The sequence below is a fragment of the Elgaria multicarinata genome, chromosome 6 (genome assembly GCF_023053635.1).
Source record: "Elgaria multicarinata webbii isolate HBS135686 ecotype San Diego chromosome 6, rElgMul1.1.pri, whole genome shotgun sequence".
NCBI lineage: Eukaryota > Metazoa > Chordata > Lepidosauria > Squamata > Anguidae > Elgaria > Elgaria multicarinata.
In genome coordinates this window covers 42661854-42688429 of record NC_086176.1, presented here as the reverse complement: position 1 = coordinate 42688429, position 26576 = coordinate 42661854, and the positions used below count along the sequence as shown (strand labels likewise).

At 40.8% G+C, this 26576-nt stretch overlaps 1 protein-coding gene across 1 annotated transcript in view; it reads right to left on the bottom strand.

Annotated features, from left to right (window-relative positions):
* Positions 1–4809: 4809 nt before the first annotated feature.
* The window catches only part of SPATA6L (spermatogenesis associated 6 like), a 37863-nt gene continuing 16096 nt past the window's right edge, over positions 4810–26576 (bottom strand). The window contains exons 5-12 of the mRNA XM_063128552.1: positions 25771–25848; positions 22760–23029; positions 19298–19409; positions 15835–15878; positions 13858–14036; positions 10629–10722; positions 9224–9344; positions 4810–4964 (exon numbers count right to left, since the gene is read on the bottom strand). Of these exons, the coding sequence (XP_062984622.1) occupies positions 9243–9344; positions 10629–10722; positions 13858–14036; positions 15835–15878; positions 19298–19409; positions 22760–23029; positions 25771–25848 (879 nt within the window). The 3' untranslated portion in view covers positions 4810–4964; positions 9224–9242. The remainder of the gene's footprint in view (positions 4965–9223; positions 9345–10628; positions 10723–13857; positions 14037–15834; positions 15879–19297; positions 19410–22759; positions 23030–25770; positions 25849–26576) is intronic.

Here is a 26576-nt window from a genome sequence, read left to right as displayed (position 1 = left end):
GAAGACTAAAGATTTTCTTAAATTCAGGGAATGGAGTTGGAACTTCTGGGTTTTGGCACAGGATTAAGGTGAGAGGTTTGGGTGACTTCCTTGGTATCTTATTAGGATATGTATCATAATATAGAACAGTATAGAGAATTCATACCCAATTCAATAATGATAGAGAGGATTCAAACTGGGGAAAAACTGAATTATTTAAATAGACTGGTTTAGAACAGCCTGGAATACATTTCTAAGGATCGACTATTATATGAAGGGATTGTTGGATTTATTTCAAGAAAAGTTAACCCTATTATTAATGGAATCACAGGTATAATCACAACATTTAATTCTCAATTTTTGAGGAACGTATATTTTCTATGGGTGATATTGCCCTTATTCACCAAGACCAAATGGTGGAAATGTGTGGACGTTTGGCCATAAAGAGGGGCTGAAGCCCAGTGGGTGGCTTTGCCTGTCCTTGGCCCCGCTCCCTCCTTCTTGGGAGCCTCATCCCTGCTATCCCAAGTCCTGCACTACCATTCAGTTGTGTTTCAAACAGGAGCTGAATTGGTTGTTGCTCACCTCTGAGTGTTTAGAAGGCTATTAGGAATCATAATGGGGATAAAATTAGGGCAAGTTTAGGGTGACCATATGAAAGGGCTCTTGTATCTTTAACAGTTACACAGAAAAGGGAATGTCATCAGGTGCCATTTGTCTGCATGCAGCACCTGGTGCAATTCCCTCTGCTATCACTATCGTATAGCTCCTGCAGCTTTACCTGTTTTGTTCAAGAGGGAAATTCACCAGGTGCTGCATGCATACAAATAACACCTGCTGACATTCCCTTTTCTCTATGTTAAAGATTCAGGAGCCCTGTCCTCCTTTCCATATGGTCACCCTAGGCAAGTCAGAAGTGGGGCTTCTGGATTTCATTAAGGGCTCCTCTACCTTTCCCCTCTATCATTTAAGCACTGAGCGGGTCCTGCAATAACTACAGCAGTGCTTTTTGATTAGGCAGTTATAGCAGTAAAATGCATAAAGCCTCATAATGTCACCCAAAGAACACTATACAGATAAGCTAGTATTTGCAGGGTATATGGTGGGGTTGGGTGGGTACAAAACTATGTAGAATACAGATTTATTGTAACCCACAGTTTGTTTGCTCCCTCCACCTTCAAAACTGGCAGTGATGGACCACGTTTGGTCCACAGCAACTAAGGGGTTTTCCGAGTTTGGCAAAATGTCTGACTGGGCCAAGTTCTGAAGCTGTACCTCGGGTTGGAAGCAGCTGATTGATCAAAGCATGCTGTTCAGCTGACACAATAGATCCTGTGGATGGGCCTGGATGTTACTAGACAAAATTCATCATTATTTCTTACAGTCCATGATCAATGTCAATCAATGTCTACATGGCAAAATATGTTGTTCTCTTTTTGGAGATACTGAAATATGAGATAATTTACATTAAGCCATCTTTACTATTTTCCTTTGCATTATCTTTGCAATGACACATTCAAATAACAGAGTATGTACTCTTAATTCACAGCCCCACAGATTAACGTTTGCTCTCCCCAATTAAAATTGATTAATCAGTTCAAGTCTTAGTTGAGTAATCTATTGATTCATCAGATAACTCGCCATCTTAAGGATGAACGTTCTTTACAGTAGTATTAATCTACCTCAACCTCTGAACTGGGTATAGCCTTCAAGTTTTCAATGGTTTTCTGCTCCAGCTGTTGTTCTTCATCTTCAGGGCAAAAATCTTATACCAGCAGGAAGGCAGTCAAGAAAATATTTCTAGTTCTTTCCTAAGCATATTCTAGAAATCTGCGAGTGGATCGAGAGCACCACTTTGCTGTATGGAATTTTACTCCTTCCAAGGTTAAGTAACTCGACTGATTGAAATGAATTGGAGACTACACTCCAATGTCTGTGCAGTGTGGAGTAACAGAGCGGAAATAAAGAGGTATGCCATTGCATTAAGGCTTCCATTTCTATAAATCACTCCCTACAAGGTGCTAAGGGTGGACAATCATTTAAAGCAGCAATTTTAAGAGAAAATTACTTTGATCTTCTTCCAACTGTTGAGACGTAACTTTGACTTAGCAATTTGCTATAAAGAATACATTTGTGCAGACCAAGGTCATCTTTTATTTTTCTTAGCAAAAGCACATAAATGGTGAGAAAGCACAGTCAATTGCATCTTCTCACTGTGCCTTTCCAAGCAGATTCAGTACTTACTGTCTAAAACATGTTGTGCCACACCTCAAGCCTGCCTGGAAGTTGTACCTTCTCAGTGTAGAAACCCTTCCACTGACTGTTGTTTCTGGCAACAAGGGAAATGCCCTCTTTACATGCTTAGTGGCATGATAGTTTTTACTCTCATTTCATGATTTCAGACTTACTCTCATTTCATGATTTCAGAATCCTGCACCAGTAATGAAATCATTTGTTCCAGCCTAAATCCCAGTAGGCAGAAAGTATAGTTAACAACAACTAGTCCTTTATTTCTGAATTTTGGATCTCCTGAGCAAGGCACAGCTACAACCTGGCTTTAAAAGTACACCACATGGTATGCTGAACACATCTACACTACAAATTCATCTGGTAGGAAAACAAATGAACTGTCATGGCTTCCTAACCACTCAACCAAAGAATACTTTTGAACTTCTCTGAAAGTATCCAGAACTTCCTTTTTCTTTAAAAAAAAAAAAAGACTAGTGAACGTATGCATAAATTGTTCCCCATCAAATTATATACAGGTCACCAGACATGGATGGTGGTTTACCACTAGTTCAATAAACCTTCAGTCTTTGTTGCTTTTTTGGCACTACAAAAACAGGAGGGATTTTGTGGTAGGTAGCAGGCCATTACAGACATAGTGTAGTCCCTTCAACTTCACTATTATTCTGAGATTCTTTGGATGACAGCCATGCCGGTGAAACAGCCTTGAATCTAGTTCAATGCACAGTGTAGAGATGTCTTGAGGCACTTGTTCCCCACTTGTCTCCAGCAGTCCACACCACAGAAGAGGACCCTACAGGGCAGGGGGGTGAGGGGGAAGGGGGCACTGCCTCCTTTAAATGTGCCCTTCCAGTTGAGTGCCCACAACAGTTTACAGCCCAGTCCTAGGCAATTAGATGTCTTTAAGTCCATTGATTTCAATGGGCTTGTGCATGCCTCAAGTCTGCATTGGCTCTAGCTGTAAATGAATCATGTTGCTAGACTGGTGCACCCTTAAGATCTCAGAGTCATTTTTTTCAATGCCGAAGAGATTCCTTGTTTTTTATATGGTAGGAAAATGCAGGGTTACGATGCAGGGCATAAACTGCCTCGCACGCTGTAATAAACAACCATGAGACGACAAGCACTTAAGTCATCCTTTCCTCCCCACAAATATGCTAAAGTAAGAATGATTAACCTTTGCAGTTCTCTGCTCCAAGAAGTGAGAGGAAACTACCCTCAGGAATGGAGGGAGGGGGAAAGCCAGCTTTGAAGGGGGGTATTTTGATTTGTTTTGGAGATTTAACTCAAGAGTACACCTTCACATACAGAAGCAGTACATTAGAGAAGTACATTGTTACATTTAGTATTAAATTAAAGGAAGAGGACGAAGCATGAACCTGGAGCTTAGACCCCTTTGATGAGAAGGCAAGGCTGGTCCTTATTTCCACAACTGCCTTTTCTCTCCATCTCAAAACGGAGCTGAAGAAACTGAGGAAATGGGCAATTAACATGTTCAGGGCCTTGGAGCTGTGTACATACATGGACAGTCTGAGGCATGGATGGGGAACGTGTGGCCTTCCAGACCTTGTTGGACTGCAACTTCCATCATCCCATACCATTAGCTATGCTGGCTAAGGCAGATGGGAGTTGCAGTCCAGCAACATCTAGAAAGCCACATGTTTCCCATCCCTGGTCTCAGATATCTGAGGTTTTTTAGATTGTATGCAGGGGCGGACATTAACAAAAGGGGTTTATAAAATTAGGCATGGTTCTGAGAAAGCAGATAGAGATAATCTCTCTCTGATTGCAACAAAACTCAGGGTTACCCAAGGAGATTGATGAGCTGTATATTTGCAGCAGCGGATGGGAGTCTACGGTGGACAAACCACCCCATCCAAAACCCTGCTGGGCTTGCACTGGGGAAGGCACAAGGTGAGGGGGCTTTTCCCCTTCTCCCCCCTTTTTTGTACACCTGTTGTCCATTTATTTATCTATTACATTTCTATACTGCCCAGTGGCCTTTTCTTATGTTTCCCTCCCACTGGTTTCAGTGGAATGGCTGCTAATGCGATCTGCTCTTGACGTGCCCCATTTCATCCCCTACCGCCACTGGAGTGGCAATGGTGGAGGAGATATGGCAGCGGCTCTTCCTGACAACACATTGAGTAGAGGTCTTCAGCAGCAAGCCTCCTCCTCTTCCTGCAGACCTCCCTTTCCATGGTCAGAAAGGGAGGTCCACACCATCCAACAACCCCTCAGCTGCTCTTTCCAGGAACATATAACTGCTCCCTTAATCCTGAATATATCCAAGAGGGGACTCTGTGAAATTTCATGTGAATCTTCCTAAAACATGACTAAAATCTCTTTAACCCCACTTTTATTAAATTCAGAATGGCACTCACTTGTAAATTATTCCATTCACTTCAAGCCCACTTAAACTAAGCACAATGATAACCCTTAGCCATACACAGCCTTATAAGTAAAATCATTCCAAGTAGATTTTTCACAGAAAATACTTTTCAACAGGATGTACTGGGCCATCAATACTACTATGGCTTCAGACCTAAATGAGCTGATACGTTTCCACTCCTTTGAAAAATTAATAAATCAACGATTTAATCAGCACAGCCATTCAATACAGAGACTTGTTTCAAACCAATTTAGACATAACACCACACAGAAAATGAACCATCTATACGTTTGCTCTAGAACAAAGTTCTTGTCAGCAATGGGTCTTCAAGGACACGGCATTCAATCTGCAAAAAGACATTGTATTATGTATTAGCACAGCAAGAAAAATAATCAAATATTACAGAGAAACGATGTACTTGAACAAATCTACAGATCCTTATTATTATTATTATTAATATTTATTTATATAGCACCATCAATGTACATGGTGCTGTACAGATAACACAGTAAATAGCCAGACCCTGCCGCATAGGCTTACAATCTAATAAGTTGTAGTAAACAATAAAGAGGGAAGGAGAATGCAAACAGGCACAGGGAAGTGTAAACAGGCACCGGGTAGGGTGAAGCTAACAGTATAGAGTCAGAACAAACTCAATATTTGAAGGCTATAGGGAAAAGAAAAGTTTTTAGCTGAGTTTTAAAAGCAGTGATTGAGTTTGTAGTTCTCAAGTGTTCTGGAAGAGCGTTCCAGGCGTAAGGGGCAGCAGAAGAAAAAGGACGAAGCCGAGTAAGGGAAGTGGAGGTCCTTGGGCAGGCGAGAAGCATGGCATCAGAGGAGCGGAGAGCCCGAGCGGGGCGATAATGTGAGATGAGAGAGGAGAGATAGGCAGGAGCTAGACCGTGAAGAGCTTTGAAGGTCAGCAGGAGAAGTTTATATTGGATTCTGGAGTGAATTGGAAGCCAATGAAGAGATTTCAGAAGTGGAGTGACATGGTCAGAGCGGCGGGCCAGGAAGATGATCTTAGCGGCAGAGTGGTGGACAGAGACCAGCGGACTGATGTGAGACGAAGGAAGGCCAGAGAGAAGAAGGTTGCAGTAGTCCAGCCGAGAGATAACCAGTGCGTGAACGAGAGTCTTGGCAGAAGAGACAGACAAAAATGGTCGAATCCTGGCAATATTATATAGGAAGAAACGACAGGATTTAGCTACTGCCTCGATGTGAGGAGTAAAGGAGAGCGAGGAGTCAAATATAAAGCCAAGACTACGAGCTTCCTTGACCGGAGTAAGCGTGACATCGTTGACAGTTACTTTTAACATCGTTGTACTGAATTATTATTTTCTGATGAAGACTCCTGGCTATACTTCAACACTTAAAATTCCATATTCTAGAACAGTGGTTTTAAAACCTGCTACTTTCAGGGAACCCTTTCCATACTGACTAGTCTGAAAAGGAAATCTGCACATCTGCCAAAGATTCTCTGTATATTACAAAGGATTCTGGGGCATGTCTTAGAGTGCCCATTCAGGCTGAGTCGGGTGCTGGCCAGGCTTTTGATTCATCTATATCACGATTTTTATTCCACCTTTTGGCCATGAAATGATACGGCACATGAAGCAATACAACATAATACAATAAGAAACATGCAACCAAACCTTATTTATTAAAAGATAGTACCATCAATGCACATTGAGAACATAATTGTGCAGACAACAGAAAAGCTCTCCCAGCCCAATATAAGCTGGTGTTCCTCATTAACTCTATTAGGGTGGGCATAGCTTGAGCGACAATGAGTTTGAGTTGGACTCTGGACCTTTCAAAATGCATTCAAATGACAGCAGCATCTCCATGTAGCCAGTGTGAGTTATGTATGTGTTCTCTGATGAAGGGCAAGAACATCGGTCAGGGATGCTTTGAGGTGGATTCCTGCATTGAGCAGGGGGTTGGACTTGATGGCCTTATAGGCCCCTTCCAACTCCACTATGCTATGATTCTATGAACGTAAGAGACAACATCATTCTAACAGGTGCCAGGACCATGAGGCCGATCCCAGAACCTTTGCAGGGCTTGTGGTCCTCATCATCATTCTCATCCTGCTTGGCCAACGTCTGTGTGAAAACTGAGGTGGGGTATTGGCGTGCGCCCTTTCAAGTCTAGCTGTTGCACCACACAAACTTGAGGGTTCCCTACTGTGCACCACCAAACACACACACCCTGCGTCATGCTTTGAATGGGAAGATTAATAGCGTTGGGCTTAAGCAGTCTTTCAGGGAAGCTTGTCTGCTCTTAGCGATCTCCCCTTTGAGGAACCTCAGAATTCATTGGAACGAAGTTGGAAAAGCACTGTTTTGGGTGGTCCATGACTGCAGTCCTGCTCCATTATAATCAGGGGGAGTTTGCCACTGATTTCAATGGGCACAGGACTGTAAAGCATATAATGCTTCTGGCCGTAGTTCCCCTTTCGTGCTATCTCACTGCAAAGCAGCTGTCCTTACACTCGCTTTTAACCGCCCAGAGAGCTTCGGCTACTGGGCGGTATAAAAATGTAATAAATAAATAAATAAATAAATAAATAAAGGAAAATGCACATCTCCCTCCCCACCCCCAATGCATCAAGGACCATGAAGCTCAAAGCAAATGTTACAAGCTCCAGATCATACTCAAAAACTCTTTTTATGCTCCCTGATAACGAGCACCCATGCCTGAAATGCAGAGGGCCTTGGTTTTCATTCTCAATAAATTGCCTTTGTTCTCCTGCCTTGAACATGGATAAATCTGAATTAGAAATTAATTCCAAGAATGCATGTTCATATATAAAAACAAGGTCCTAGGGTGAGAACATACTTAAGAATCAAAAAGCAATAGAAACAAAGGTAAGATACCAAGATACCTTTAACCATATCAGATTATTTGTCCATCTAGCCCAGGCATGGCAACTTGTGGCCCTCCAGATGTTTTGACTACTACTGAGAGGGCCTATTCAGACAGGGTTAGGCCACTAACCCTTTTGCAGCAAGTGGTTAGTGAGTGTGTTTAAACCATGGTTATGTAGCCACCATGGTTAGGAATGGTTCACACAACACAGTCATGGTTCACACAACATGTTAAGCCATAATGTTTAGCTCAAAACACTTAACCATCATGGTTTAGCATGTTGTCTGAACAGGGCCATCACTGGCTATGCTGGCTAGGGTTGACGGTATTTATATAGCCAAAACATCTGGAGGGCCACAAGTTGCCCACCTGTGACTAGCGCTATACTTGATGATCAGAAGACCTTCTGGGTCTCAAGGAGGAATCTTTCCCATCACCTGCTACTTTGATCCTTTTAACCAAAGACACCAGGGATTTCGCCTGGAAGCTTCCACGTGCAAAACACGTGCTCTCCCACTGAGCTACTGTCCCACTCCACTCTAAGCCTGCTTATTAAATCTGTGTTCCTCTTCCACAAACAGAGCTAAATTCTCCCAGTGATACTGTGCTAGTGTTTAAATATCAAAGGGCTGAAGTCCCAACCTACTTGCGGAAGACTAAGCTGAATCTCACATGGAGTCACTGGTGAGTTGATTTTCACTAGGAACCAAAGAGCTAGCTAATTTTTGCCATGTTTCAGCCTAAAAGGTGCTCAAGGCAGCAGATGATAAAAACCACAACCATATAGATACTGCACAACCATGTTGATGGATTCAGGCAAGGTTTACATTCCTATGAAGCTCCAGTAGGAAGCAGGAACTTGAGAGATTCAATCTCCCAGACCCCTGATCCTAAAGGCTCTTGCTTGGAAGTGAGTCACACTAATCTCAGGGGACTGAAGCCTCGCACTTCAGTGATCCGAACACTGAGGGAGAAGAAACTAGCATGGCAAACTCCTCGCTTCATGGAGACCATTCCAACCAACTGCCCTGGGAGCAGGAGAGGAAGAAGCAGCGAACTGTTATCATTGTCACTTTTCTATATAAATCTACTGTCTTATAATGATACATTATTGTTCTTATTGAACTCCTGTAAGCTGCTCTGGGTGCTCCGTCAGCTGAAGAGTGGGGGATATGCATACTTTTTTAATTGCTTACTGCAACTTGGAGCTTGCTGATTTCAGGTTGATGTTCCACCAGTGCAAGAAACAGAACCTCTTTGCTCCTGAAATCTTCTGGGAATGGAAGCCCCATCAGGATCCAGAGAAAGATCCAGGATCCATCAAACAACCTTAATTATCCATCCAAAGTCAACTTCAGTTGATATTGGAATCTAAGCCTGACCTTGGAAAGTTAAGAAATAATACTTAGCATTACTAAGTAGCAGTGTAGCTGTGCCATTGTATGGAAAGAAGAATAAATAACAATCCCTTGGCCAAAGTCACTTTTCTAGGTAGAAATGACTGGTATTTTTAGAATATATAAGCATAAAGCTTGCTATGTGGATTTATAATGAAATGATAGCTGCACATTCAAAATATATAGCTGCCTAGAATACTGTTGTTGCAGTTTATCTTATAGGTCTGACTTAGGTTGTTTATAACCTTCCCAGCTCTTTTTTTTTATAACCTCCTAAAATATACCAATCCAATAAATCAACATAAAAGAGAAGAGAAGGCTTTAAGCAGCATACCTTGCCAATGATAGAGATACTACAAGCAGTATCTTTGTTCCACTGAGTCACACTGTGGGGAACTCCTCAGAGAGATGGACCTTCTTTCAAGGACATCATCAATTTCAAAATCAGTGGCTCCCTGCAAAATACTTGTCCTGTTAACTTGCGGGTTGTTAATCATCATAAGCACTCTAAATGTTCCTGACCAAAAACAAATATATCAGCTGTTCTCAGAGAATTAAAACAGCTTATCAGTACACGTTCAGGAACTACTGATGTATGACACTGTCCTCTGTAGCTTTGTCGGTCAGAGTACCTTTCTATTAAGGTTCATTAGAAGAATGTATCATTTTAGAGAGACAACAGCAACTAATGTCAGTTTGGGTTAACTCACATGGATCTGTGTCTCTATCAGAGGGCTTTTGAAATTAGTGAGTGAAAGCAGTTACTGATTTAAAGAAAGGTTTAACACTGAGATTATGGACACAGAGGCAAAATGCCTAAAAAAAAAAATTAAGAGCAGACAAGATTCTTCCAAAGAGTTAAAGGCAGAAATAGTGAGCTATGAACTCAATTGGGAGAAGGCACCTCTTTTATATTATAGGAATTTGCAGACTCACAATCTACAGGTTATACAGATCATATGCTGTGTTGTCAGTTAGCCTGTGTAGGGAGAAGTGTCACAACACCTTTGCTGCAATAGATATAGCTGCTCTGATGTCATAGAGGGGCTGGTCAATTTGGGGCGAGGCTTTGGGTCTTCAGCTAGGCAGTTTTGTGCTATGAAAGATTTGGGAGAGAGCAGATGGAGTTTAATGACGGCCAAACTAAGCATGACTCTTTCTGAGGTGATAAATAACTATCTGGATTGTATCACTTCAGACTGCAAGGTGGGGCTCACGTGGCTGGATTCTTTTCTGTGTAGTAGTAGTAGTAACAACAACAACAAGCCCTACATATAGAAACCACACATTCCCCACCTCTGCCTTAGTCTTATAAATATGTTCTAAGCCTTCTCTTTATCAGGCAGGCTACAAGTTAAGGGAGGAAATCCTGACAGTGTGAGTAGGATGGCCAGTTACTTGAAAGAACTTCGCAGTAATTCAAATTGTCAATTATACTACTACTTGTAGGGCCGGCCCTACCATTAGGCAGAGTGAGGTGACTACCTCAGGCAGCAGCTTTTAGATGTCATGAAAGCGCAGCAAATTGTTAGCTATTTAAACTGAAATCCCATACATACTTGCCTGGAAATAAGTTCCATTGAACTCAATTGGACCTACTTCTGAGTAGACACATATAGGATTGAACTATTATGGGGAATGAGGTTGCTGAAGCACCATTTCCTGCTCCACCTGGAGCAGCAAAATGCCCAGTTAAGTACATCATACTCACAAGTTCCTCTGAAGCACATCATACTCACAATGGAAAGTCTCTGTCTGGCCTCATCTGAAGTCAAGAGATTCCTCACTCTCTCATTAATCTCTTCCCAGCTGGGATTGGGGCTGGAATATATCCTGAAAAATGTCAATGAACTCAACTCACGTTAAACTTATTATTTTGTTTCCTACACAAATAACCCTATCAGGTAACATAAGTAACATCCAAACAGTGTCATTTAAAGCGCTCGTCTATATCAACCCCCTTGTAAGGCAATGATCTTGAACCACTTACTTGGAAGTAAGATCCAATGAAATGAGGAAGATTTAGTCTAGTGTAAATGTGTAAACAGAATCTATTGCATATAGATTCATGCACCAGATGGATACTCCTACATCAGACTCCATGTGGCATTCCACCATCACCACCACCACCAGTTAAGAATGTAAGGATGTATGTAATAATCACCTTGCTTGGTCAGAGAAAAGATGCATGTAGTTGACAATTCTGTTTCTAACATCAGTCAGCCAGATGCCTCTGGAAGCTCGCCAGCAGGCCATGATTGGGAGAGACCCTTGCTCTGTGGCAGAGCACACGCTTTGCATGCAGAAGAGCTTAGGTTCAATCCCAGCATCTCATTTTTTTTAAAAAAAAGGGGCACGTAGCAGGTGATATGGAAGACCCCTAACTGAGACCCTGGAGAGTTGGTGCCAGTCACTGGCCTAGATGAACAAATGGTCTTGACTTGGTATGAGGCATCTTCTTAAAGCAGGAGTAGGCAACCTATGGTTATCCAGATGTTGGAGTCCAACTCCCATCATCCCAACCATTGGCCATGCTGGTTGTGGCTGATGGGAGCTGGAATCTAACATCTGGAAGGCCAGAGGCTGCCCACCCAAGTCCTTAAGTGATGGTCTTCTCCATGTTTGATCCTAGAACCTGTTACTCAAAGAGGTATGCTGTCTCTAATAGTTATCATGATTTATCTCTATTGATAGATCTATCCTTTGTGAATTTGTTTACTTTTTAAAATCCATCTGAATTAATTCATCTTAAACAAATTACATTACATAAGAATAAATCAGACTATGCACAAATGGCTTTAATAAACTGAAGACAAACAAAATAGGAACTGTATTCCAATCCTACCAACCACTGTCTAACAAAAATTATCTATATTTATATGGTATTTTTGAGAGCAACAACTGAAGACCCCTGAGTTAAAAAGCTTTTGGTTTTACTCTGAACAATTGTAATTGATTTTGGTTGGTTATGCTTTGAAGAATGCAATAGATTTAGGTTTTCTGTACACATACATTATAGTCCTTTTCAAAATTTATAAAGTTATGACATTGTAGCTTTACAAGTCAACTCATTAGACTTATCCATATCAGACCTTTTAATAAGTTGAAGCCAAATGTATGCTTTCACTACTTAAGTGATTTTCTTTAAACTTTGGCAGAATAGATGATATAGAAAAACCCAAACAATATCCATTAATATTATTCATAGCAGAGCTCCCTAATCCCAAAGAAATACAAATTTGATGGATTATTTAGATCTTTGTCAAAGGCCTTTCTCCAGATGCCCCACATTTGGAAGTGAAGTAAGTGGTGATCAGGAACAGGGCCTTTTCTAAGACAGCATGTTGGCTATGGAACTGCCTACCCCAGAGATATCGACCTAGCACTAATTCTGCTACGTTTTTGGCATTAGGTGGAAGTTATTATCTCTCCTCCTGTACTTTCAGGGAATTGAAACACTTGAAATACCTTAGATCAGTCTTCCTCAACCTGGTATCCCCCAGAGGTTTTGGACTACAACCCCCAGCATTTCTGGCTAGTAGTCATGATGGACACTTTATGGATTTTCCCTTTTTGTACTCTACTAAGGGAGGGAGGACGTCTGCTAACACAGAGTGGCTTTCAATGGGGCACAATGACTGCAGTAGGAAAGGAGGCTCAGCAGCTCAAGTGAATGGCAGAAACAGAATCGCAGCTTGGTCTGCACCTGTTTGGATCCTGCCCTTAACTATGTGCCATTTTCTAGAGATAAAATGAAAGCCTTAAGGGTTTTTCTCAATGAAATACCAGAAGAAGACATTTTTGGGGGATAAAGTCAATTGATATCCAAGTATGCTGGCTGAACTAGGGTGACCATATGAAAAGGAGGACAGGGCTCCCGTATCTTTAACAGTTGCATAGAAAAGGGAATTTCAGCAGGTGTCATTTGTATATATGGAGAACCTGGTGAAATTCCCTCTTCATCACCACAGTTAAAGCTGCAGGAGCTATACTAGAGTGACCAGATTTAAAAGAGGGCAGGGCACCTGCAGCGTTAACTGTTGTGATGAAGAGGAAATTTTACCAGGTTCCCCATATATACAAATGACACCTGCTGAAATTCCCTTTTCAATACCTGTTAAAGACACAGGAGCCCTGTCCTCCTTTTCATGTGGTCACCCTAGGCTGAACTGTGTTGGGAATAAGAAGAGAGGCACATGAGGCAATATATGACAATTTTGACTATTTCGTTTCTATTTAGCCCTTCCTCCATGGAGCTCAGGGAATGGATACAGGATTCTCCCACCACCACCACACCCCTGTCAACAGAGTTCATTAGCAACAACAGCACCCTTGGCAGCTCCTAAAGGAGTTGCTTCAACAGCTGACCTCTCTGTTCTGCAACTTAGGCCTGGAAGGCACCAGCAAAATCACTCTTCTTTCTATTAAAGCCAAAAAAAAAAAAGGCACCATTCTGCTGAGGAGATCAACTCTTGCCAGAATGCTGACTATGAGCCCAAAGTATGTCTTCTACAAAGCAATGACCAAGAGATCCAAACATATGGAATTCTCTCAGATCTTTTGGGCTATTTATACCACAAGGTCAGAATTGTTTATGGGACCTGCCTAGAATTTCACTCCTATTCTTCTTAATCTCTGCTGATCAGCATCATTGCACTGTATCCTTCAGTCAGCATGAGAGACAGAGAATAAGAAGAGGTTACTTAGACTTGTCACTAACAAGGAATTCTGGACATCGGGGAATCCTCCAGGGCATCTCTCCAAACCCAACATCAAGCAACTCATGAAAGGCATAACTAACTGCATCTTCTGCATTTAATCATTGGAAACACTTGTATTTATTTATTATGCTTTAAAAAATTATTCTACCTTTCCATCTAACAAAGGCCTCCAAGTTGGCTCACAAAATATATTTAAAAACAATTTCATAGTGAAAACAAAAAATAACAATTATGTAGGAATGATAACCTGTGTTGTGGAGAGGCCCATCTCTCACCAGGACTCGCTGACCGGTAATGTGTTGGGGAGGCAAATGAAGCTTCATGACAAAAATCAGGAGTGTCACATAAGTAAGCGACAGGTTCCTTCATTTTAAGAGATGATGAAACATGATCCGAAGTATACTGGTCATCTGGCTCTCTGATCACCTGCGACAAAAGGAAGGCTTTTCCAGTAGTTAGAACAAGGAAATTGGAGGAGGACAAGGGGACATCTGTACTTAATGCTTGTGAATGTGCACTGCTCCAGGAAAAACGGTGAGGCAAAGATTTTTTCTTGCATTTTGCCTATATGCTCAAGATCACACTGGCCCATCCAGTATCTCACAAATGGGTTTACTGCCTTTGCACAATAGATTTGCCCTGGCATAAAGATAATTAAGTTGAGGAACTTTGCTGTGGCCCCTGTTATTCAACCAGTTTGTAATTTGAGGGGGGAATATTACAGATTTCCATTTTGAAGCAACTATCATTTTTGCTGATAGTAGTACGTTTTCTGACAATTGATATCCAAGTAAAAACGTTTATTGTATCCAAGTAAAAATGTGACATGGTTCAATGGCAAACTGCATTATTTTATATATCGACTGTTTCTTATTCTTTCCATCCAGAATTTTTGGGCACTTCCACCAGATATGCATAAAATCAACACTATTTTTCCTCCTCACTAATATATAGCTGATTTTGTATTGTATCTCTTATTTAATCTTCCTGGTGACAAATTCCTGGTTTCATTCAGAACTAGCCAGAACTCTAAACATGCTATCTAAGGTGCTGAACATATTCTGGGGGATAGGGTCCAGCACCTTGGATAGCTCTTTTAGTGTTCTGGCTGGTTTTGACTGAAACCCAGAATGGATTCACAGGCCCACCTAAATCGGAGCTATGAGCTTCCACTGTTTAGAGATTTCATTTTGAAGCAGGTTTCCATCACTCATTACTGAGTAATTATTGGAAAGATATAGATTACAGGACACATCCAAAGAAGTGTACAAGAAAAAAAGGAAATGGTAGAGCTTTGAGGCTCCTTTTGAATGACCGGGTTCAAACAACACACTGCAGCTCATCACAGTTTATTTAACCCAGGACAAGCTGCGGCACCTGCAGACATCACATTGCATACTCAACCTCTGCTCCGGGAGCGTCATGTCGTGCAGCAAGTGCGGGCTATGCGAGGGTTAAATAATCCTTGCATAACCCTAAAAACAGACCATGGATTACACAAGGGTTGGTTAACCCTCACATAACCCATGCTCTTCGAGATCGCATGACATGACAACCCCAAAGCAGGTGTTGCATATTCAAACTGAGGGCCATATGCACTGTGCATGCACTGTGTTCTCACCATAGGTTAAATAACCATTGTGTTATGTGAACTGCCCTGTTATAATCTTCCCTGCTCCTCCTTTCCTAGTTCTCTTGGCTATGTAACTCTAGTTTCTATGCAGGAATTTGATAATTCTGCTCAGGTTACGTTGAATTCTGCACAAATTACTCTTTCCATGGAGTATAAAACAATAGAAACACAGATTATGATGATTTTCAGTACTAATTTTGATTAGAAGCTACACTGGTAGCTCATTTGATTTTGCCTGTTTTAAAGACCTTAACACCCTTGTCAATAAGAAAGAATACCAGAGGCAACCATGAGAAGGTAGGAGGAAACAGAATCATAGAAAGCCACTTCAAGATGGTGGGCAGTCCTATAAAGTAATTCTGAATGTTCTTTACAATGGACAGCTTTATTGCGGAGTAAAGGGTGCTTTGCTGAAAGTTACACAAATTGGATCCCTTTACCAGCCACTGATAAAACTCTCATTTTTTTCTTAGGTACTTGTCATTTTCTAACCTCAAACAACTACCGTGGAAAGGAACCAGTCTTATTAAAATTGTATATCATCAATTAACTTATTAACTATGGTTTTACAGACACCACTTCTAACATTACCTTAGCTTCTGGACATGCTGCTTTCCAGCTATCAAACGATAATGCTGCAAGAAAGGAAAGAGTAGCCATTCTAAAGAACTAAAATAATGCTTACACTGTATATAACATGCGTGGAAAGAGGACCGAGACAAGATGACATGATGATTTAATATGCATGGCTATGACCATTCCTTCTAGGCCAACATTCTGCAATATTTTGTATCTAGAATTGACAACCTTGTCTTGGTAACTGGAATTTCAACAGAGGACTTCAGCCCTTCCTACAACCAGTTCTACATACATTAGATAGGGCTGCCCTTCAGGGTACTGCTGCAATAAAATCTTCTGGTTCCTGCCGGACAGGGCTTAGGGGTGGAACCATCTGAGTCTGGGGGCAGAGCTCCGAGACAGAAGTCTGAGGTCCAGAGACAGGAGCCCAGCAGTTCTGGGACATGATCGGGGTCAGAGTCCAGCTGCTTGGGGCAGGTCCAAATATAGGGCCTAGCACAAAAGGTAACTATTTATCTAAGGTCTACAAGTGTGTTTTCTTTAATGACCTAGCCCCTTGCTTCCCTGGCAATTGGCCCAAAAGAAAAAACGAACAAACATCAAGGATATAGGAAACCCCTGTACCAGTGGAGGGGCACCTCAGGCCCGAGGGAGGGCCAAAAAGTAGTCTTACATTTGTTTGCCATGGCTGCATTGTTTTCTTTTTAAGGCTTATCTGAACTTTCCTCTAAAGACTTTTATATACAACTATGTAAACTATGTTGCACTAGTGTAAAGGGTATTAAGTGCAATCCCAATAGCGTTAGCTTGGATAATGGGTTTTCCAGATCCCGAAGTCTCTTATGCTAGTGCAATGCAATTTACGTGAATGCTTGTGCTGCATTGGATACTGCCCGTACCTAATGAAATGAAATCATATTTTAAAACGCTCACAAAATGGCACAGGTATGGGAGAGGAAAGTTTATTTCATGGACAAGCCCCTGTGACACTCATGCATCTACTGGTGGGGGTCAGGAGGTGGGGAGAGGTGGTTGGCATTTCCCAACAGACAGGATGCTATGTTTGAGAATATGGCAACCCTTGCATTTGAAGCACTTTCTTAGAGAAAGACATCTGGCTCTCCTCCATGGCTCTGCAGCAAATGCACATTTCTTTCATTGACAATCTCTTACCTGGAAAGACCATTAAATTTCCTGCAAATAAAAAGTCCGGCTTGCCTTTGGCAGCCTTTTATAATATGCTAAAAGGAACCCTCCTGCATTTAGTACCTTGCAAGAGCAGTTGCTGAAGCCCTATCTCTTTTGCCCCTGCACAATGGTTGGCCAGCCTTTCCCAATCTGTTACCCTGAGATGTGGCGAGCTGCCAATGGCCATACTGGCTGAGGATGATGGGAGTTGTAGTCCACCAGATCTGGAAGGACCCAGGTTGGGGAAAGCTACATGAATGCATCAACGCAACTCCTGATACAGTACAGAAACAGAGTGGAAGTGAGCTATATATTGCCTTGGGTTTGCATAGGCTGGCATCAGTAGTGTGTGTGAGGGGGTGTCTGGGCATCCATTCAGGCATAGAGACTGCTGAGAGGCCCACCATCAGTCCCCACTACTATCTTCCCAGCCAGCCCACCCATCTGGTCTAATTTATTTATTTCATTTCTATACCACCCAATAGCCAAAGCTTTCTAGGTGGTTCACGATAATTAAAACCATAAAGTACAACTTAAAATATAAAATAAGAAAACTTAAACCACAATACAAGAGTACAACCAGAATAAAACCTAGCCACAATACAGAGATTTAAGATACAGACTTAAAACAGCAGAGCTAAAAGACTAGGATACTAAAATGCTGAAATACAGGGGAAATGAAAATAAAAACCTGGTGCCGGAAAGAGTACAACGTAGGTGCCAGGTGAACCTCCCTAAGGAACTCATTCCACAGCCAGGGTGCCACAGAAGAAAAGGACCTCCAGATATAGTTTACATGGGTACGTTGTATAAATGTAGGACAAGAAAGTTGCTGTCTGAAAGTAACAGCCATTGCCCTGGAAGGCCCCTTCCTCTAATCTCAGATGCTTTGAATCTTGCTGTGGTTATGGAATGGAAAGGAAAAGTGCTTTGCACACTCTTAAGGGCACTGTCTTCATTTCCCCCCTCTACATCTAGGACTAGGAGAGGCCACAAAAATCTATTATTATTATTATTATTATTATTATTATTATTATTATTATTATTATTATTGTATCCCACCTTTTGCCCAATACTGGGCCTCAAAAATCTAGAACTGGATTTGCCTGCAACAGGCTTATTTCTTGTACTAAATTACTCTGTCATGTTAAGATGGAGAGCTTGTTTACCTCAGATACCTAGCAGTGGCTGATAACTGCAGAATATTTATTTCTTATTTATTAATTTAAAACTTTTCCTGGACGCCTTTCAGGGCACAGGCCCTTACAAGGAGACTTACAACAATAAAATACATCAAATATTAAAAGAAATAAAATATTAAAATATTAAAAGCAATGAAAGCATGTTTACAATAAAATAGCAATCAAAACAATAATATCAGCAGGAACAACAATAACTATACATCATGGGATTGCCATGGTAAAATAAAGACCTTCTTGAAATCCTGTAAGGATGTTTTTAAGGCCTTCTTGAAATCCTGCAAGGATGGTACATGGCGGACCTCTGATGGAAGTTTGCTCCAGAGGTTTGGGGCCACTGCAGAGAATACACCCAGATCTGAAACCATCACTTTGAGGCAGACCCCATTAATTTCTAAGACACTGACTTAACTAATCTGTGTTCAAAATGTACTGGGATACGATCTTGAGGAGTATCCTGTGTTCCATTGACATCAATGAAGTGATGTGCATGAGATGTTCATCTAAAGAGTAAGGTTGACAGAATTTGACCCACAGAACATAGGATGGGATCATATAATATGGTCTCATTATCAGTATGTTTGTAAGCCCCTTAGAGATTTATTATATTTATTTTATTTATTTATTATTTATTTGTTGCATTTCTATACCGCCCAATAGCTGGAGCTCTCTGGGCGGTTCACAAAAATTAAGCCAGGGGTGCAGAACCTCAAGCCTAAGGGCTAAATCAGGCCTTTCTGGGGTCTCAATCCAGCCCCCGGGGTTCCTCAGATGTCCACGCCCCCTTTGCACAGCTTTTGTGCAGTCCCCCCCCCCCATTCTAAAAGGTTGAAATGCCTCTTAGTTACTGGCAGTAAAAGCATTAAGCAAGTATGTACTGGTATTCTTTGTATTTTGGCCCTGCCAATTTTGCCTTTGGCCCCACCCACTACTGGTATATGACACACACACCCCAGTCACTTCTCCAAAATGGAATTTCATCTTTGGGCTGAAAGATGCTCTGTGCCCCTGTATTAAGCAGTATACAAGCACTACTGATAAATAAATAATAACAAATGTATAATAAATAATAATACATTGTTAAGTACCTCGCTTCAACTGAAGTTTGTGAGGTTTTCTTGATGGGCTCACACTTTCTCGTACATTTCGATATGGTCCCTGTGACAGAGTTGGTTCAGCAAATGATTTAGAAGTATCTACCTAAAACATGAAGACACAGTTTCAAGGGCAACTCTTAATGCAATGGAAATTAGGCTGGGATGAGAACACAATATTCTCTGCTACTCTTGTCATTTGCATTACAATTACAACAACAACAACAACAACTCAACATTTCATCTTCTCTGTCAGTTAAAAGCAAAAATGGTTAGTTGGTTTAAAAACCTCTTAATTGAAAAGCCGTTTTCGGATATTTAGAGAAAGCTGTGATAGCTGTAATTCCCACAAGAAGTGGGCCACAAGGATTTAAATAATTAAAGGTTTGTACAGGTGGGGATGCTCAAAGATTTCACTCGGTCTGCATTTGGAAGCAAATTGGCCAGATTCACATGCCATGAATTAAGATGTGGATCCGAAGGAACACAGTTTAGTTTTTGCACTTCTCTAAATTTTGTGATGTAGACTTCAACTTCTAAAACTTACCAAAGTGCATATAAAATGCAGATTTACCATGAAATGCCTATACGAATGCACATTTTTGGATAAAGTGTCTATAAAATGAATAAAGGCCAGATCTACATCAAGCAGGATATGACATTTTGAAGAAAGTTTGAAAACTGTATATGGAGTGTTCCCTGGGACCCAACAGTTGTCACGATTATTATAAACCATTTTAAAGCAGTAGTGTAGATCCTGCCAAAGGTCCCATATGGATTCTCACCACCACCAAAAAAAAACCCACAATCCACAAATTAATTCAGACACAGGATGGAACAGATTTGTTAATGAGCACATCTGAAACAGGCATTAACCCAAAATAGTCTGAACCTTTCATCCCTAATCTGAACTACCCATCAAGAGAGGAGGCTGCCATTGGGGCTCTGTTCTGCCCTTACTTACTTCCAATCTAACTCCATTTGAGCTTGGTCATTTTGTCCCATCAGTTGTGATTGTGTTATTCAATCATTCCTGGTACAGAGAAACAGGAAAACAACCGACTCAGAGAACTCTGTCGCTTTTCTGAAAGAGTCAGCGTTCTGGTCTTTCCTTTTCCAAGGCATACCCAGAACAATGACTCATGTAGAAACAGATGAGTTTCCATGGTCTAGAGCAGGGGTAGGCAGAAGGCAGATCTCCAGATGTTTGGGACTTCAATTCCCAGAAGCCCCTGCCAGCATGGCCAACGGGCAGGAATGCTGTGAGTTGAAATCCAGAACATTTGGAGGTATTTCTGGTCACCCATGGTCTAGAACTTCCCATCCCCAAATGGTGGATTTTGAACATGTAAGAACAGAGTGACAAATCTTTTTAAACTTTGCTATGAAATGGAGGAGAGGAATATTAGCTTGTTATGCGTAACCCTATACCTACAGGTCAAGGTGCACCAAAGGCGTTATGTAGCTTGTTATTAACTGTACCGTGGAATTTCTTGACTAAGAGGAACAGATGTACTAATTGTGTTTGAGAACATCACCACGAATAACATTAGTTTGTTCATTATGACTGAAGGGCTTCTGGGGGAGATAATCACTGAAAAGCAGTGAAGCGAATCACAGCAATCTCCAGGCATGATAAAAAAAAAAAAGCTGTTGAGAAAAAATGGCTGTGCTGGATTATTATAATTGGGACTGTGCGGGCAGGCAAAGAAGAAAGCAAATCTAGGACTGAGGAGCAGTGAAATAAAGTATAAGAGAATCTTACTGGAAATCAGAGTCAGCCTTGCCTCAAGATAATTGATTGGCGTAGGATCATACTGAAAACCAACACACACATACCTAGGAGTAATGGGACTTCCTTCAGGGTAAAAAATACATAGGATTGCACTGTTAATCTACAATCCTAAATACCCATTTTTAGGAAGGAAACTCCTCCATGGCTCTGCCATATAGTGGGATGTACTTCTGATATACTGTATGTTGCTGACAGATGTTCTTAAATGTGCACAGGGTTGCACTGACAGAGAAATTGTGACTATAACAATAAATTGTTATATTCAACAATGAACTGTGAATTTCCCAATTTTTTGTTGTTGTAACAGTAACAAAGTGCAACTCAGGACTGCTTCACATGTTATCACTCTGTACTACTAAAAGTTTGATGCACATTTGTTGCATTATTTCCCCCCACTGTACACTGCAAAAACATCAGAATTTTAGCAGGTGTGAGTCTGTAACATGAATCTGTAACATGCATCTGTTACAACAGTTGAAATTGCAACCCAACGTGTATTTATGGTTCATACTCTTTAAGTATTTTAGTTGTGAATTACCATAAAAATATGGTCATTTATGCTCTGCCCAATCTTCTTTCAGTGCTTCAATAATAATTATATATAAGAATCACACTTGGAACAGTATTTAGTTACTGGCCAGGATGTGTAAGACTAAACAATTATTAAGCTATTTCATCCTCAACTTAACCATTAAATAAAAGGCCATAACAAACAAATATGGAATACACTGTTCATGAGAGAAGTTTCTTTCTGACTCCAAATAGGTATTCGTTGCCAGATACCTAGCAAGTAAACAGTTAATGTCTGTATTCACCGAATGGCTTTTCTGAATTAATCCTATTGATAGAATACTCTGCTCTGCTGAACCCTGATGTAATAACATTTTATTTGTTCCTACACTATGTGATCTGAACTATGAAAATTTGTGAGAGGTCAGTTCCAACATTAGTCTATTAAATGAATAGCATTAATAGCCAGTGTGGTGTAGTGTCTAGACTTGGCAGTGGCACCAAAGACCAAAATCCCACAGTGGAGGCCTTGTTGGGGCCTAGAAGCCTCTAAGCAGACTATGACATACACAGTATAGAGTTGCCTCTTCTTATGTCTTGAGGAAAGAAGCTTTTAGGCTCATGGAACTACATTTCTCCTGATGTCACTGTCAAAAGGCAACATGGTAGCATCATGGTTGGCATCTATGTGATAACAGGCCCTCCCTAATACCTAATTCTTCCCCAGATGGCTCTACCAGGACAACATGGCAGGGCAGATCACTGCTATGCAGGTCATAGCCCACTTGAAGGCCTGTAGGCCCTGCCAGGCTCCAATGATATCACCAGCATAGAAGAAGTCCATTTGAAATCAGTTTAGACTTTACATTGATACCTGAATTAATACTAAATTGGATCCCATCATTAATTCAAAAATGATTATTTTAATGAATTGAAACTGGCAGATTATGTCCATTTCTACCAAAGGTATTTATGTGCTTCATTTAGAAAGCAGTATTTACACAAAAGTATTGTACTGCATTACATTTGTGGTGCTTTAATTTCCCCAGACATTCACTTCCATCTTGTTCCAGAATGGATACTGAATATTCACTTTACTCCACTGAAAAGTGTCTAACAACTACCTTCAATATATCATACTTAGGACTTACATGTCTAACTACAAAAGGCGGCCTGTAGTCTGTTTCTGCTTTGAACTTAACAAACTTTGAACTCAGAGGAGATAGCTGCTGATGGCTTTCTCTGCAGAGCTCATGGAGATGATGTCTTGTTGGACTTGGAGATGGAGAGCGGGAGCGTAAGGATTTTGTAAATCTCCTACAGTTCTTATGCTTTGTCGCCTTACATCGTGCTGGTGAGATGCTCCTTCGTCGCCGGGGTGATGCAGAGGCAGCCCTTCGTAACTTGGTTTTATTTCTGCCCTGCAAAATATGTCAATGTTTGCACTTGATCTCTGGAGACTTAACTACAGAAAGTATCAGGATCACGCCCAGTCTCCCTGGTGTGTATTCTAAAATGGACTCCGAGCCTGAAAACAGGAAGCAGGGCAGGAAATTCTCCAAGACTTTTCAGGAATCAAGGAGGAATCTTCCCAGGAGCTTATCAAACAGCAGGCCCATGCTCAGAGATCATCTTCCCCCTGAGAACTCAGTCTTTGTCAGAGGGGGAAGGAGCAACAAAATTGATAGATCCCAGAATCTGCTGCAGGGTCAAGTGGGCAAAGTCAAAAGGAGATGGAAGGCGGCCCCCTAGGTTAGCCACTTGCCAGAGATTACAGTTTGAAGACTCTCCCTGAAGGAGTGGTTCAGTAAAAGCCTTTAAGGCACAGCGGAAAACTGTTCATTTAGGCAACTGCCTTGCCTTTTAAGCTTAAAGGATAGCTCCTAGAATTCACACTCCCTTCAGATGTGAAGAGATGTCTATTTACTAAATAAAGCTTTGTGGATCACACGGCAGACCTCTTTATTGTCTCACGTCTCAGCAGAAGGGCTTGAAAGCACGACAGAAGTCAATAAGTGTGGCAGAGGAAATAGCCAAGGAACAGCTAGCTGCAAACCTGGCTAGACATCACACTGTACACTTGAAAGAATGAGAAAGAGGTATCTATCTTTTTTCCTAGGACTGCCCCCATGTCTACACTAAGAAGCCGACTGCAGACCACACAGCTGATATTCTACCCTATTAATCCTATAAAGAGGTTGGCGAGCAGCACAGCTTAAAGCACCTGCACTGAAAGGACCATGGGACTGGAAAGATAACATAAGAAAGAACAAGACTGCATTGCTGGCTCAAACGAAAGGACTGTCTAAGCCAGAGTTGCATTTCCCACAGCACTCCGTCAGATGCCGTTGGGTAAGTCCATAAGTGGGGCATGAAAGCCCTGGTGATTTCCCACTGTTTGTTTCCCCAAAGGTGCTCATTTCAAGTGTTTCTGCTTGTCAAACTAAACATCTTGTAGACAGGCTTGAAGTTTGAACAGCTGGAATCTCAAATGTACCCTTGAGGACAAAATGTTACCATTATGTAACCTTCATATTAGAATGGGGAAATGTTTGGATATTATTAATTTATTTGTAACATTTATATGCTGCTGAATATGATAGACTCTTTCAGCAGTTAACAACAAGTGTGATACTTTGGCATTTAGGGTTCTATCTTCTAAAAGGTTATTCTCTAATGCTTCAATCCTTTGCATGTTTACACAGAAAAGAGACCTACAGATCCCAGCATGCTCCAGCTAGTTGTAGGACTCTTTTCTGTCTAAACATGCATATGATTTTATTATTTATTTATTTATTTATTTATTACATTTATATCCCACCATTTTTCCTCCAAGGAACCCAAGGCGGTGTACATAATCCTCCTCCTCTCCATTTTAACTTCACAACAACCCTGTGAGGTAGGTTGGACCGAGAATATGTGACTGGCCTAAAGTTACCCAATGGGTTTCCATGGCCAAGTAGGGACTAGAACCCGGATCTCCCAAATAAAGCAGATTTCATTGGGTTAATTTCCCACTGACACCTGTGGAGGTTGAAAGCAAGAAGCCCCTCATGACAGTCATTCAGCAAAGAGAAAGACAAATCCTCAAGAGAACACTTTATTTTTCAGTGTCTTTGTTAGGGCAAGAAAACTTAAAGGATACTGCACTAGATCAGGTGCGTGGCTTCTCTGACACAGACTCTCAGAAGAAGCTTGTTTATACCTATGCTATTCTCTCCTCTCACAAAGAGAACAAAACCAGTTCTTTTGTCTTTTAATACAAAATATGAATACATTTGCATATTGCCAAACTTCTAATATAGGTGCCATTTTGAGATAACATTACAATTTAAGAAATGAAAGCTATCATTTGTTGTCAAGCTATCCGTAAAGTCACTAATAATTAATCAGAAAAATATTCTTTGATTGATCTTTTTTGCACCAATCCAGGGAGAAATTTGAGTTTGTAAGCAGCTTTCTACATCCATTTATATTATGATACTTATCTGAGCCCTATTACATGGAGGAATGCATATTTTATTATTAAACTTTTATAATAAGGCAATCAAACCATAATAAAAAGAAAGCAAAGTAACTTACAAATACAACATTGAATGAAAAACGAAAAAATAGATGCCTCTACCGGTGTCAATGGCTGTATTTGGTGTCAATGGGTGACTGGCTGCATTTGGGGAAACCCATGTATGTAACTAGTTGCTTACAACTACCGCTTTGTATAGCCTTTGATCACCACATCTGTAAAGATGTATGAAATTGGATGATTATTGGTCTGGAATGATGGGTGGATATCTATTTTTTACAGAAATTGTGAGACAATGTAGGAAGGTCTCTAGAGGAAAAATTGCTGACACCAACGGCATAAGAGGCAGGACATTAATAGGGATAGGATTAAAGGTCTGTCAGACCATGAATCATCTTTCGATAAACATAACTCTTTTGGAGATGATAAAAAGTTTAAATTATGACAGCCTTCCAATACTGTGGCTATTTAGCATAACTAACAATCTGAGAAAAGTTTGAGAGATCTGTCTAAATGCAAAATCAGTATGACTGTTACGTCATACTAAAGGCAATATTATAATGAGGTATACAGAGACAGATTAGATTTGATCAAACAAATTTCCCTCCATATGTGGGTTACTTAGCTAAAATTACTTACACGATACCATCTTCTGTCCAGAAGTGGAAGTTCTGTAATAGTTGTTCTTGTGGAAAACTCTAATTTTGGAGCAATGCCCTTAGAGATTTTAAATGAATGAATTAGTATAAAGCATTGTAGCAAATACTCACATATAAAAGCACCACAAGAGAATGGCACATTTTTCTTTGTGTTAGTCTCTCTCTCTTTTTTAAAGACACCAGGAAGAACCAACATCTGTCAGACCTCACTGTTAGGTAAATTATTCATATTGGAAGTTAATTGGCATGCGAAAGTTGCACAGTTACTTAGGAGTAAGTCTCATTGAACTCAATGGAATTATTTCCAAGTAAGCATGCATAAGATTGTATTGTAAGCATATCAGTTGCTTCCAACTGAAAAGTATTTGTTCACCTGATCAGAAGGTGCAGTGATAACATCACTGCAGCTATCATAGGGAGCAAGAAAAATAAATAGATAGATAGATAGATAGATAGATAGATAGATAGATAGATAACCTGCAGATCACTTGGTTTGTTCTGCATTTTTAAAATCCTGATTGCAAATTCTGTGGAATCGGTTTCTGATTTCAGTGACGGGATCTGTTTCTTTCTAGGAGCATTGCACAGGGGAATGATCACACCTACCTATACATAGTGGCTGCTAGGCCTGGCATTAATACTCAGATTATTGACATTGACCTGAATCAGTATATTAGGCCTAGACATAACAAGTTCTCAGCCCTTGCGGACATGACTCCCTCTATGGAGCAGAGGAATGGCATAGACAAAATTACCCATCCACATGGCAAGCTGCTATAGATGAAC